This window comes from Typha latifolia, chromosome 14 (genome assembly GCF_019914945.1).
Source record: "Typha latifolia isolate L0001 chromosome 14, TyphaL0001v2, whole genome shotgun sequence".
NCBI lineage: Eukaryota > Viridiplantae > Streptophyta > Magnoliopsida > Poales > Typhaceae > Typha > Typha latifolia.
Window position 1 is genome coordinate 4,836,908 of NC_133099.1, and position 15,438 is coordinate 4,852,345.

Below are 15,438 nucleotides of genomic sequence, written 5' to 3' on the forward strand. Positions count from 1 at the left end.
AGTGAAGACGACCACGAGGATACCAACTGGATCCCACTACTAAATAAAACACATAATTACACCTATGTCCCTAAACTATTGCTTATTTTTAGGGTTAATTATAATTAATACTTTTAAACTATTATTATTTTGCATATACGCTTTCTGACCTTTTGAGTGTTTATCATATAAATTTCTCAACTAAGAAATTATTTACTACATAGATTCTTAAATTAAGGGATATAGATAGAAAAAAGATTAGGATATGTATATATATACGTGGAAAATAGTTATAATTCAGGAGAGCTCAAGTATAATTAACTTATAATTATTCGTTATATGTTCTTTAGAATATTATAATTACCAAATAAAATCTTATGATATTTTGCTGGTCTAGTTAGTTTCTCCATTCTAAATCTGAAAGTAGTTAATCAGACTCATTTCTTAATGTTATTTTGAGTATTTTAAATTAGGATAAGAATATCGGGTATTTGACTATGAATTAGATATAAATAAATTAAAAATATTAATTTTGAAGAGAAAATTAGAATATGTGGTAAAATAGACCAGATTTTGAAGTATAGTAGTACAAAATTATTATTATTAATTATTATTAAAAAGATTTTTGTAATTTTTTTTTGAAAGAAATTAAAGTGGTTGTATGTTTACCAGCCTTCAATTGGTACGGTTGTGGGTTTGAGATTTGTAATACCTACAGTTTTTTTTTTCTTTTGCGGGCTCAGACACAGTTATATGTTTCCACCCTATTATTTAACGGATTGCATTTAGTAAAAGATCGCATTTGGTAAATACGAACACAACCTGATTATTTAACAGATCACATTTCGTAAACACAAACAAGTTTCGTTTATTAATTTCGTTGAAACGACCTGTGTAATCTGTTTAATAAACAAATCATATTGACACAACACATTAATCCGACATGATAACACCTTTGATAAAAAGACACACTAACTCAACACGATAACACATTTAACACAATGCGATCACACGACACAAATAACACAATAATATTTATCAAATAAAATAAATGGTCTATTATATAAATAAAATAATCTCTTTTCAACTTAAAACTTATACAATACAAAAATCAAAATTGTAAACATTCAACCATAAATTCAATTTTAACACAAATTCTTACACCAATTCAACTACCAACAACCAATATTAAGTAAATAAATTTTAAGTATTAACTTTTAGTTTTAAGTTTCAATTTTCAAATCTAATACAATTCCACTACAACTACAACATAGTTTCAACTTTAAGTTCACAATTCAATCACAGCCACCGACATCCAACATCAAAATTTTAGCAAATTTGCATGCTTGCTTCATAGCAAGGGCATCCATTCCATCTGCCTGACGATTCCTGCTGATATTAAAGCAGCTTTTGCTTTGGTGATAAATTCTTGAATGCTAGCTGGATTCTCAGATGAACATCCAAGAGGCACAACTGTCAGAGGGTCCTGAGAACTTCTCACATTAGCAGAAAAAGGAACAGTAAACAAGTCTGAATAGACATTGATAAAATTACAAACCTGTTCCATTATTCCCCTGTACATCATCATGAGGGCCCTCTTTCCATAATTGCTATCATAATGACAAGCGCTCAGTGAAGGTCAGCCCTACACATGTTAACCAACAATATGACTTGTAGAACATATTCCTACTACTATACTGACGAACAAGCTTATCATAGCTCTCGGTTATAAAGAATGAACTATGATCATCTTACCTGCAATCTCCTTGTGTTAAAGCTCCAAGTGTCTCTAATCTCTTTGCAGCTATTGATGCAAATCGCCTTTCACCAGCAAGATTTGTGAAAAGAAGCCCTAGACAACATAAATGGCAAAGACTGCATAGTCTAAGATAATATTACGAACTAGATCTGAACTGATATGGACGTAAGAAAATTGTGAAATTTTATATGGAGGTAGCCTCGTAAGTTAGGGTTCTAATGAATCTAGTTTCACGAGAATTCGACCTCCGAATGAAAAAGATAATAATAAAATAGTGGAGCAAGGTCAAATAGGGCAGAACAGTAATTAATTGACGTTATGGCGGTCGTCGGAGGGTGGCAAATGGCCAAGGGTGGTGGTGGACGGCCGTAAGGTAGGGTGGCTTCTGGTGGAGGCAAATGACTAGGGTTTGGAAGGTCAGAATGTTTCTATAGTTATGATTTACTCTTAGAAAAATAAGGATGACCTAATCAACATATGACTACTCCTATTTATAGGAGTAGAGTCCTAGCAGATTGGATCCACATGCAGATTATCCATATGTAGATTATCTAATTTATTTGAAATTCAAAACAATAAGATAAAATTAACTAACTTAACTCGACTTAACCTATGTAATCGGATTGTAACAATCTACCACACTTTCGATACCTTGTCCTCAAGGTGACCAGTCCGATACCTTGTCCTCAAGGTGACCAGTCTCTCATGTCCTTGTACTCGTACAACTTGTCGCGGGCTAAATTATCATGACCCGAAATAGGAATTATGACCGGCCATGCACCTCAATATGCTTGAGATACACGAAGCCTTATTAATACTTCCTAAGTGTACGATGACAAAAATAAATAAACGAAGAAGATCTGCTTTATTAAATTTAAAACTAATTGCAATTATTATAAAACAATGTCATTATTTTTGAGTCTCTAAACAAAATAAATATAACTTCTAATCTAAAGCATAAAATCTAAATGAACGAAAAAATAAATAGGTGGATCCTAAGCGGAGATGGAGTCCGGGTACGTCTCGCTCAATCGCTACGCTGACTATTACCTAGGATAGATAAATAAATAAAAGAAATCCACGAGCCAACAACTATAGCTCAGTGAGTGGAATCCACTCGAAAATCAAATAAATTAAAAAAAACTAAAATCAACAATATACATAACAATTTACAATAGGCATGCTTTTTAAATAATGACAATAATAATAATAGAGAATCACAACTTGTAACCCTGCACAGTTTCAACATATTAACATCTTTCCAATATTTATACTGTCTTATGTTTCAATGGGTCTATACCCTATGGATCCACATCAACTACAAGTCACCTCAAGATGACGCTCGAGACTTTTTTTCATAGCTGATCTAGTTAAGATCATCAGATGGTATCACTATATGATAAACACACTCTGTCTTTTCCACTAACCGTTGAGAGAAGTTAGAGTCACCTAGGAAATTTCTCATTCATCCTAGGACTGTTCCCTAACCCCGCCAGAGTCACCTAAGAAAGTCACCGCAGTGATCTGATTTATGACTACTTTCAGATAGACTTGAGTCACCACGGAAAACCGCAAGGGATTTATACTAGGACTGTTCTCTAAGTGGTACCAGTACTGGTCTTATTTTTTTCTTTTCATTAAAATTTAATATTTGCACAAGGTACGGCGATGCACTGAGTATAATGATTAAATGCACACAGAAAATGTAACAATTAAATTTGCACGTAAGTATAAAATAAATAATTTTTTGCACATAGAAAATTACATGGTCTGATAAAAGGTACGAAATATAATAAAAATAAATATGTGAGTGAACCCATTCACTTGAGTCTAGGTAAGACAACCAAAATATCAAATCTCTAGCTCACGTACTAAAAATCACCACCTTTAATAATAAATAATAATAAAATTTTTAATTTGAATAATATCAATATTTCTAAAATTTAAAAAACTAAAAAGAACTAAAATGGGTTAAATTACCCATTGGATTGGGCTCAGCTACTGCTGGCCCGGCCCACTCCAAAAATAAAACTAATCGGACTAGGCCAATGCCTAGCCAAATTAAGTGGATTGGGTTACGGGCTAACCCGCAGCCCACCCGTTTAAGTGGTTCGGGTCGGGTCTTTGGATCCGAAATCCAAACCCGAACCTGAACCCGAAACTCATAAGAAAAGGGTTGGCTAGGGTTAAACCCGAGCCCCACCCAAACCCTTTTCTTCCTGTGACCGACGCGAGGAAGAGAAGAGTTGAGGGAGAGAGTGATCACCGGCGACCCCTCCGGCGGCGGTTCACGACCACCCTCAAGCCCCTTTCTCTCTCTCTCTCTCTCTCTTGTGACTTCGTCGTCCTCACGAAGTGGAGAACCTAACGCAGACGGCCGACTCCAAAGCCGACGACGACTGGAGCCACGAGGGCTTTCCCAAAAGGCAACCATGGTGCAAGGCCAACGACTTGGAGCTCTTGAGCACGAGCAGCAGCAGCCCGAAGCCGCCGGTCAGCCTGATTTGCCGATGAAGCCGCAAAACCCAATTTAGGTATTTTCATTTTACCTTATTAAACTTTAATTAAAATTGAGGGGTGAGAGAGGGCTTACCAAGCAGTCACGTGGTGTTCTCCGATGGCTCCGGCAGCACTCTGGCAGGCCGATTCTACGGTGTGACTCCGACGCTGAGAAAGAAGAAAACGAAGGAGAAAAGAAGAAAAAGGAAAAGAAGGCTAGGGGGTTTGAGGAGAGAGAGAGAATTAATGTTTAATTTATAGGTTAAAAATCCAAATCTAACTTGATTCGGATTCGGTGAGATCTCCGCTGCGCCTCGTCGCGTGCCGGAGAGGGAGAAAGGAGGGGGCTGCACGTGCAGAGCACGTGCACCCTCCTCTCTCAACACTTTTTTTTTCGGTTCTTACATAAATAACCTCGCAATCGAGGCTGGTAACGTGGGGCATGGGCCCGCGGGTCCGACTCATGTCGCTCGCGGGCTGCACGTGGGTTCGACTCAGTCTAATGGCGCGGGCCCACCGGGTCATTCCACCATTCATCCTCGGGCTCATTCTCGTGCTCATGTTCATTGGTTCCAAACTGGTTCGCACGAGGTGATCGAATTGATTCATGAAAATCTGGCTTGCCTCGAAAATCATATACTTCAACATCTTCATGTGCTTGCCCTAGCCCTATCCCTAGGGCTGAAATTGAATTTCGGTTTAGGAGCGCCACCACAGGCCGTTGTAGCCTTAGTAGTGGCTAGCGCCAGTCACCATCTAGTAGGTCCACATGGAGGCGGAACGATGGCGAGCAGTGGTGGAAGGCCGAACTCGAGCTCGAGCTGGTGTAGCGGCGGCCATGGAGCGTCGCTGGCGGGTCCTCGGCAGCTGCCGAAGGGACCCGTGCCCCTATTAGGGAAGAGGCGACGGTGGGAAGCCGCAGTAGAGCCACCCTAATGTAGGGGTAGCTTCCTGCGATGGTGGCTGTCAGGTTTGGCCACCCGATGGTTGCCGACAGTTGCGGCGGCCACCACTGGCCGACAGTCGACTGAAGGAAGTTAGTCGTGGCCACCGGTGGTCGTGGGAGCACCGGACCTGCGGCCTCCAGCCGCGAGTTTGCTACAGCGATAACTGCTGTCGTTGACGATCTTCCGACGATTGTTGGCATGAATGGAGGCCACATCCTGAGTGCGGTTGGTCCGAGGAAATGAGTGGGCGTGGCGGTTGGGGTCAAGAGCAGCTGGATGGCCGCCGATGGGAAGCTAGGGTTTTTGGCCCTAGCTCCTACTGCGATTGGGGAAGACAACTTGGGGGTTGTCTCTGTCGGCTGTTGGGTCTCCTCTCCACCTCCCTCACGATTTGAAGTTGATGGCCGTGGTTGGGCTATTTTCGCCGTGGCCGACGGTGCAGGGTAGTGGAGGGCAGCCAGTAAGACCTCTGTCAAGGTCTGGATCAAGTCCTTAATGGTGATTTGGATCTCCCTTGAATTCTTCTTCGACTCTGGTCGGAAATTCTTTAAAAAATGCTTTTGCCCATGTCAACGGCTCGTCATCGATAGCTGCTGGTGGTGGAGGGGGCACCAGAGAAACTCCCACAGGAACAAAGATGAGTTCCTAGTCTTCCATGGTTGCTCTGTCATCGTTCGTCTTGGATCACGTAATAACTATTGTCTAAGTAATGTCAGCTCTGATACCATGTTACGGACCAAATCTGGCCGTAAAAAAATTGTGAAATTTTATATGGAGATAGCCTCATAAATTAGGGTTCTAATGAATCTAGTTTCACAAGAATTCGACATCTAAATGAAAAGATAATAATAAAAAAGTGGAGCAAGGTCAAATAGGGCAGAAACGATAATTAGCCGACATTGCGACGGTTGTCGAAGGGTGGCAGACGGCTAAGGATGGTGGTGGACGGCCGTAAGGTAGGGTGGTTGCTGGTAGAGGCAGATGGCTAGGGTATAGAAGGTCGGAATGTTTCTACAGCTATTATCTACTCCTAGAAAGATAAGGATAATCTAACGGCTACGGTAAAAGATAAATACGAGATAATAAAATAACTTAATCTTCATTCCACGACTGCTCTAATCAATATATGACTACTCCTATTTATAGGAGTAGAGTCCTAGCGGATTGGATCAACATACAAATTATCCGATTTATTTAAAATTCAAAATAATAAGATAAAGCTAGCTAACTAACTTGACTTGACTTAACCAATGTGATCGGATCGTAACTAATAATATATCAAGAATAGTTGCTTAAATTCTATGGCCAAGAGAAAATTGAAAAAAGAGAGAATAATTTATGAAATCCTACATCTCAATATTACAGGGCAATCATATGAGGGTATGTCTATATGCATCTTCACACAGATTGAAACCTCACATGCTTGCCCTCTTTCCAGATATTGATCAAGGAACTCTGTCAATGAAAGGGTAATCATGTGTTCTCTCATTGCTTTCTCAAAGTTATTTTTCACCATATTCTACCTGTTTAAATGCCTTCAACTACAAAAGAGCACCTCTTTCTTACTATAGTTCATGTGGTCTCACCTGGGTATGTTGGAGGCCTTAATCTTCAATACCTAGCAACACCATTAACCCATCTAAACAGTCTCATCCCAGCAACGCCACTAACACCACTGCGACACCTATCATCTCGTCGATCTTCTTGGGAGCTTTCTTGCTTCCTCGATCCCGAAGCGTCATCCTCTCGGCCATCTCCATCTCCCCTCCATCATCTTCTGTATAAAGACAAGAATCTGTTAGAGCCATAAAGGATCAAAAGATAGCTAAGGAGAGAATTTTAAGCAGATATATGAGTTAGTCTCGCCGAAATTATAGAAAAAATAGGGAAATGAAGAGATTTCGCTCTCAGATCTTCATTCCACCTCTCAGTCTTGTGGCTAGTGAAGGGGGTGCTGGTCTTGGTGGTGAGAAGAGGTTTGTCGCTGGAGGAGTGATGGGGAAGGAGAGGGGCAGAGAGGAGATCCGATGAGGGCAGCGACGTGAGGAAGAGTGGGAGTAGGAGGCAGCTATGTAAGGAAGAGACGAATTGTGGGATGAGGTGGTTGTTGGGAGAAAAAGAGAGTGGGTGAGTGAGGTTAGGGTTTGGTTTTGACCCGACCCGACCTGTATATTTAAACGGGTCAGCGGTATAAACCCGAACACAACCCGGTTATTAAACAGGTTAGGCAGATTTACCCGTTTATGATCCGAACCCAATAAGACTAAACTCAAACACGATTAAGAGTCGGGTTATTGGGTCGGATCAATTTTTGCCACCCCTAATTGTAGTTCCAGCAATTTCAATAACTATTGCTCTGTTACTCTGCAAGCTAGCATTAACCAAGAAGAATTGAACTTGCAGTGAACATTTAGATACACATCATCATTTTTAACTTGAGAACGGAAGACCTACACCCAAAACTAATCGGTCTGGTCTGATTTAGTAGACCAAGGACAGCCCAATTGGATCTACTAGGGTCCATTATGTCATTAAGTTATTTATGTAATACATGGCATAGGAACTTATCCGACTGCAATAGACTTCTCCAGGGGCTTTAACAATGTCGTACGAACTATGAAGCACCATAACTCAGTAATTAAACCATAACTCAGTAAGTAACTATTACTCGGTCACCCTCCATGTTTATATATATGCAGTGCATATTCAAGTTGTGAATAAAATAAAAAATAACCTACTTTGCTCCATTGACTTTCCAACATTTGGGCACCAATGATCTATATGCAAAATTTAAAACAGCATGATGTTAGAAAGTCCAATAATTGCAAAATCACATTTATAAGATCGGCAATATCTAAAGCAATACATGGGGAAGGAGAAAAACAAAAGCTAGATAAATTAGAAGATAAGAGTTTCTTGAAAGAAAATGTGTATATTATGGTCAGAAAAAAAAAATCTGAAACATGATTAAACAACAATTTCTATGTAAAATCAAGGGAAAAACCGAAAAATCCTCATTACGGAAAGAAAAACATAAACAAAAGTTCGAATATAAATTTTCAAACAAAGAAAAATAACTTAGAAAAGAATGAGAAAAGACTGCAAACATTCAAACTACATTTATTTTTGTCTTAACAGACAATGAAACAAGCACTTTATCAGTGATCTATGAACATTACCTGAAGACCAGACTGTAAAAGTTTATCATAGTAAGCAGTATCCAGTGCTTGTTACACCTCATGCTGCATATGTTTTATAGTACTTATCAACTTCATTGAATCCAAAGGTGGCAATTCATCATCAAAATCTAAATGAGCCTCAATTTCTGCAAGGATGCATTGCATCCTCAAAGATTTTACTAATGCAGAAAAGTCTCCCTACATGTCAAAATATGCCATTTATTGGTAGTAGAACTTTTGCACAAATCAAACTACAATCCTATGTATCATATCCTCAGAATCATTAATATAATAATAACTACAATCCTACTGCAGCCACAGATTTAGCTGAAAAAAGTCTTCCAACATTTTCAGCTTGAGACAAGTCGAGTCTTCCATTTAAGAAAGCATAAAGAGTGAATTCACCTATCAAAGAGATCACTTGTCAGATCATCCATACCAAACATCACAAGATTGTTTAAACATTACCAAAAAGAAAAGAAAAGACATGACGCAAAACTCATTTTTTCACAAAAAGCAATCTTCAAACCAAGACATGAAAAATATTTCACTCAAAAGAGAAGCCATGAGATTGGGAAACTAATTTATAAGAGATGTTAAGCAGAAATAGATAAGCTCTAATAAAAGTTAATGCCTCATTTATGCTTCAAAATGTTTCCTTTGCAACAAAGAAAAGTGAACATGGCTAAAAGCTATGAGTACTATGTAGAGTAGTAAAATACTCATAAATCGTAAGACATGGACGCACAAGAATGTCTCCATGATGAACTCGCTTAGCATGTAACAGAAAACTAACCTGGTTCTGCAAGCCTTGCTCCAACTTCTAAGCAAGCCCTTAGCACATGATGCAAGCAAACATCACTCCCATGGCATTAGAGCTCTACCATATCTTCTCTACTATAAGATTTTAGCACCAGCATAGAGATTGCTAAAACCTAAGAGAATTTAAAGAAGTGAGATGAAGATGAATAAAGTTCAACAGAATATGAAGATATTGGAAATAGGAGAATAAGTTCAGTCTAACCATGTACAGGAATCAAGAACATCAAACTGGCGTGATAGCTTATAACTAGACTGAATGAGCCCCTATCCAACTAGTAAATATTCATCCAAGATAATAAAAAATGACGACAAATATTCATAGGGATATCTCAACTCTGCACTTCATGTTTCCATTGAAAAAATAATAATAGCCAAATATAGATAAATATTTTATTTTGAACCCACAACTCATTCATATATTCCGTTGATAGATAGAACCATAAAGAACAAGAAACTTTCCCTTCTCATAGAGATTTTAAATATAAAAATTAAGGAAAAATATTAAAATTATCTCTAAGATAGGCCAAAGTTTATTTGGATTAATCTTCATACCTACCAAACAAAAATCCATGAAAAAAGCTTGGCGTGCCTCAAAACTTATACAAGCCTCTAATCCCAACCTACTAGTTTCAAAAATCGAGCGCCTAATTTCCTGTAAATTCTGGGTAGCAAAGTGTTTTGCAGTAGTTTGTACAACAGGTGAGTGTTAGCTTATCTGTATATTACAAGTCAGAAGGGAAGATTAATCTTGGAAGAATAAAGCAGAGGAAACTAACAGGGCCAAGTGGGTTTTTTATAAAAAATTCTAGGGATTAATCAAGGATTTGATATCTAAGAAATAGTATCAGGTTCCTCTATTTATTGTCAGTGATTGTAATATAATGAGGCTTGGGGAAATCTCATATGTTAAGGGGGGCAAATTGACTCTATGTGAAATAAATTCAAAATGAAGAAAATGCATTGTCATTGAACACACCATGCGACATGTATTGTTGTAAGTGTATAACTTAAAGCATATATTATAAAAAAATCTCACAAAAATCAACCATAAGAGCTTGAAACAGAGATACTAGTTTAAAAAAAAAAAAACTTGCTTACTTTGTTTTATAAACAATCCATTCACACGATCTTTGTTGTGGAGTATTGTTCTGTCAGAATGACATATCAAATCAGCCATCTGAATTGCCAACCCACTCAAAGTCTCATTAATTTGATCTCCTGAGCCTAGCACTGCATCACCAACCAGGAAACAATGAATCTTGTTATTAATCTCTATCCAACTGCACCCAGGAACTTTCTTTGATCCCATTTTTTCAACCTCTCTTGCTTCAGCTTTGTTGTCCAATAAGCCAGCGTTTGCATAAGTACTAGACAACATGAGATGTGTTGGAATGTCTGCAGAATCAATATCCAGAATATACTCTGCTGCATTCTTCCCTATACTCAATTGTCCATGCACTCTACAACCAGCCAAGAGACTGCGCCAGATGACCTTACTTGGTTCCATAGGCATACTTTTTATAAATTCATAGGCCACATTAATCTTTCCAGCTCGTGCAAATAGATCTACCATACATGCAAAGTGATCAATCTGTGGAATGATTTGATATTTTTTCATAAGAGAAAAGTAAAATTGCCCTTGTTCAACAAGACCCATGTGGGCACAAGCAGTTAAAACTCCAATGAATGATATGTCGTTAGGAGTTATGCTTTCCATTTGCATCATTTTAAAGATATCTAGTGCTTCATTGCCAAAGCCATGTTGAGCATATCCAACAAGCATCGCATTCCAACATATGCGATTTTTGCAAGACAATATATCAAAAACTTTACGGGCATCATTCAATCGTCCACATTTTGCATACATATCTATGAGTGCACTGCCTATAACGACATGTTTATCGGTTCTAGGTTTAATGATGCAACTGTGTGTTTGTCTTCCCCATCCTAAAGCCGGTAGATCAGCACAAAGTTTTAAAATTGTTGAATAGGTATACAGATCAGGATCTATACCTTCAAAAAACATTTGTTTTAAAAGGTCCATTGCTCCTACCAAGTTGCCTCGATCAATATGCCTGGCAATCATAGAGTTCCATGAAACACTATCTCGCTCTTCCATTTCTTGAAAAACTCTTAAAGAATCGTTGAATAATCCACATTTTGCATAGAAATCTATGAGAGCATTTCCAACATATGCTGCCATTGTGTAGCCCAATTTTGTTATAAGCGAGTGGAGCTGCTTTCCCTCTCCAATTGCATCCAATGCTGAACAAGAAATAAGAATGGAAGGAAAGATGTGCTCATTCGGCTTCAATCCAGATGAATGCAGCTTTAGGAAGAGAGTCATAGCCTGCTCACTTTGGCCTTGATGGGCGAATCCTCCAAGCAATGCAGCCCATGATGCCAAACCAGGTGTATCGACTTGAAAGAAAGCTTTGCCAGCTGAATCTAACTCACTGTACTTTACATACATATCAACTATCCCAGCCTCAACAAACAGATCTCTCCCATGTCCGCTCTTGATTACTAGGCAATGCATTTGCTTACCTGCCAGTAAATTTTTCAAGTCAACACAAGCATTCAAGATACTAGCAATAATGAACTCATTGACTTTGACACCTTTTCCCCATGCATGCAGGAAAAGCCTCAAAGCTTCTTCATTTTCTCCACACTGACAGTATCCTGAAAGGATCGAACCCCATGATACCAAATTGAGCTGAAGAGTCCCTTCAAACACTCTCCTTGCAACATGCATCATACCGCATTTGGCGTACAAATTAACTAAAGAATTACTCACGTAGCTACTGAAAACACCTCCTTCAACTCTGTAAATTCTTGCGTGTATCTCTTTCCCATTTCTCTCTGCGCCAATGCTAGCAAGAGCCACGAGAACAGCAACATAAGTGAAGTCATTTGGTCTACAGCCCGACGAAACCATCGATCTGAAAGAAGACACAGCACGCGCCACAGGACCCAATTTTGAGTATCCATCTATCAAAATTGTCCAAGAGACAACATTCTTCTCAGGCATTCGATCGAACAGCTTGCGAGCATGTTCTATGTTATTGTATCTCACATACATGGACATCAAATGGTTGCTTACGACGACATCTGGTAGAAAACTAGATACGATAAACTTGGCATGGACCATCCTTGCTTTGGCAATGCTTCGGACATCGCCGAGAGCACGGAGGAGGCTGGAGAGTGACATGACATAGGTCAGTAGAAGATACAAAGATAATAATGGGAACTATTACTAGCATAGTTATGCGGACCGGACTGAACATGTGAACCAACGAATTGAACCAGACCCTAAGCCTTTTCCATTTTGTTAGTGGATAGAAAATGATATTTCTTTTTAAAATTATTAAAGTATAATTAAGATATGATTTTGTACAAATCTATATGATTTGACATACTTCAATCGAAATATTAGTTAAAAAAAGAAGCTAAATAATGGATGAAATACAATTATATTACTCTTAGGTACATAACATCCTCTTCAAAATCTGGATCAGTTGTAGAAAAACGGTCTGTGCAACTGATAAAAAATATTCACCAGATATTCTCCCATAGGAGGAGGGAGGACTCGACAGACGAGGGAGGTTAGAAGAACACCGACGTCGAGATAGCACATGACTAGGGCTTGAAGGAAGGGGAATGGAGATTAGGGTAGAGAAGATAGAAAGGAGATAGAAATCAATATTTATTTATCATCATAATTTTGGTTGCCATCCACATCTTAAGAGGTTAACCAAATAAGCCAAAATGACAATTATTAACCCTAAAAATAATGGACTCTCGCCGATCGCATTTGAACGGGGTCGACCGTGTTCGAATTCACAAAATACGTTTTCTATCGATGCGAACATATGTAGGTGTTCGCACGTAGGCGTTCAAAAGTGGCAGATCACATTTGAACGCACAATTTGCGTTCTCTGTCGATGACTCGATGTGAACGCCTGCAAGCGTTCGCAAGGGTGTTCGAATGCGCGGAAAGAGGTGCGTTCGAACACGACCTACAAAAATCTTTTTTTTTTTAAATAAACAATTAGTACAATAAGAAAAAACTCCAGCAAGGTGTATCAATTACTTTTATATATTTTTATTTTTATAATTATTTAAAAATATAAAATGACTAATTGATTGAATAAAGGTCTAACAATTGGTCCAGTTTTAATAACTACCAATACTTGCCTAACATATCACACCTAAGTTTATCCTATAGGTGAATGAATCGGGTCCTTTGTCTTTTACAACGAGGTCCATGACTAGGAAGTATTTTCAATTATCATATATGATAAGGTTATAACTGCATAAAGGGTTTAACTAATAGCTACTACCTTGCCATCTTTTTCATTTTGTTATACTAAAGGGGTGTAAACAAGAGAAGCATGAGCGAGCCGACTCTAGCTCAAACTCAGCTTGAAACTAGTTTTGAAACATAATTTGATGTTTAGGCTCGGCTTAGCTCAACTTGACCTAGATAGAGCCCGAGCCAAGCCTGAGCCTGAGCTTGATTAGAGGAGGAGGAGGCAAGGGCGGCAAGGGACGGGGATGGTGGCTTGCCGAAGGAGGATAAGGACACCAATGGAGGAGGTTGCTTGTCAAAGGAAGAGGAGGATGCGGTGACGACTTGCGATGGAGGAGGATGAAGAGGCAGATGGAGGACGCGGCGATGTCTTGTCGATGGAGGAAGCCGACGGAGGAGGAGGCTGCCAGAGGAGCTAGCCGACGGAGGAGGAAGTGGAAGACAATCAGGCACCACTCACCAAGACGAAGAAGAATAACCATTGTTTCTTTTTCTGAATGGTTGTTTCAAATTTGTAGAGGGTTAAGTGGTCTTTGGGAAATGGGAATTCATGATTTATGGGAGAGTAGTAATGAAATGTAATTATGAGGCTATGTTGGTCATATCAAAGGAATTGGTGACAACGAGCTCGAGGAGGAGTAGAGCTTGGTGACAGTGAGCTCGAGGAGGGAGAACGAGAGGAGGCGGAGATTGGTGATGGCGAGCTCGAGAAGGGAGGACCGGAGGAGGCTGAGCTTGGTGACGATGGGCTCGAGGAGGAAGGATCGGAGGAGGCGGAGCTTGGTGACGCCGAGCTCGAGGAGGGAGAAATGGAGGAGGTGGAGCTTAGTGACGCTGACCTCGAGGAGGGAGGACCGGAGGAGGCAGAGGTTGGTGACGCCGCGACTGGAGAGGTGATGGTGACGAAGACAGTGATCGGTGATGGCGAGGAGAGATTTCAGAGTTGGGGGTGGAGGGATTTGGGAGAGATGGAGAGCCAGATAGGGCAGGCTTAGGCTGGTTTAGAATTAGATCATTAGGAATTTATATAAGCGATTAAACTTGATATCGCTTGTCCAATTTCGTATCCTATAATATTAGTTATACCCATATCTTTATTCTATTCGGATCCGAATGTTTTCTTAACAGACTATTTGTATCCTGATCGAAACCTGAACATTTTACTACACCCCTATTTTTTTTATTTGTATCTGATTCGATCCGAATTGAGTAGCGGATCGGGTCAGACTTAATCAATCTCGTTTTCACCCTAATTCCCCTAAATTCTCAAATCTTAATTCACAGAGTCACTCTCAAATCACTTCCTCGTCGTCGTCCTCCTCCTCCACTGTCGGCAAGCTAAGCTCCTCCTCCTCATCCCCTAACCATCGACAAGCTCAACAAGCCTTCTCCTCCTCCTTTTCCACTGTCGACAAGCTCGACCTCCTCCTCTGTTGGCCTCCTTCGTCAGCCTCCTTTAGTCCTCCTCCTCCTCCTCCTCCTCCTCCTCCAATTATCAACAAGCCTCCTCCTTCTCATTCTCCACTTTCGGCAGGCTCGGCCTCCTTCTCATTCTCCATTGTCGACAAGCTCGGCCTCCTCCGATCCTCCTGCTCCACTATCGGCAAGCTCGACAAGCCTCCTCCTTCTCCACCGTCGGCAAGCTTGGCCTCCTCCAATCTTCCTCCTCCTCCAACTGTTAGCAAGCCTCCTCTTCCTTCTCCACCGTTGCCATGCTTGGCCTCCTCTGGTCCTCTTTCTCCAACCGTCGGCAAGCCTCCTCCTCCGTTGTGATCCTCAATTTGATTGGCTTTTGTTCTAATTACACTGGTTAAAATTTTAAACTTCAGCTTAATAGTTTGTGGCTCGGCTTGATTAAGGTTTGAAGATCATCAAATATGTCAGCTGATGAAGTTGGTGCATGGTAAAAAATTGTCAAATTCCTTCAAGTATCAGATTTCT

General features: G+C 39.8%; 1 protein-coding gene across 4 annotated transcripts; it reads right to left on the minus strand.

Annotated features, from left to right (window-relative positions):
- Window positions 1-1,074: 1,074 nt before the first annotated feature.
- LOC140800657 (pentatricopeptide repeat-containing protein At3g53360, mitochondrial-like) lies at window positions 1,075-12,466 on the minus strand. Of its 4 annotated transcripts, none has more exons than XM_073155422.1 (7): window positions 11,805-12,466; window positions 10,284-11,732; window positions 9,160-9,298; window positions 6,771-6,961; window positions 1,735-1,831; window positions 1,538-1,624; window positions 1,075-1,465 (listed from the first exon to the last, which is right to left on the minus strand). In XM_073155422.1, the coding sequence occupies exons 1-3, from the start codon at window positions 12,394-12,396 to the stop codon at window positions 9,261-9,263; spliced, it is 2,079 nt and encodes a 692-aa protein (XP_073011523.1). In that variant the 5' UTR covers window positions 12,397-12,466; the 3' UTR covers window positions 1,075-1,465; window positions 1,538-1,624; window positions 1,735-1,831; window positions 6,771-6,961; window positions 9,160-9,260. The 4 variants fall into 4 exon arrangements, with proteins under 4 accessions (XP_073011523.1, XP_073011521.1, XP_073011522.1 ...); XM_073155420.1 differs by adding an exon at window positions 7,923-7,961 and having other exon boundaries at window positions 10,284-12,466; XM_073155421.1 differs by having other exon boundaries at window positions 1,075-1,452; window positions 10,284-12,466.
- Between the last annotated feature and the right edge of the window lie 2,972 nt (window positions 12,467-15,438).

Coding starts and splice junctions, on each gene's coding strand:
- LOC140800657 (XM_073155421.1), bottom strand. CDS start 12,396: ATGTCACTCTCCAGCCTCCTCCGTGCTCTCGGCGATGTCCGAAGCATT. Junction 9,299..10,283: donor TGGATTGTTTATAAAACAAA/GTAAGCAAGTTT, acceptor AAATTCTCTTAG/GTTTTAGCAATCTCTATGCT.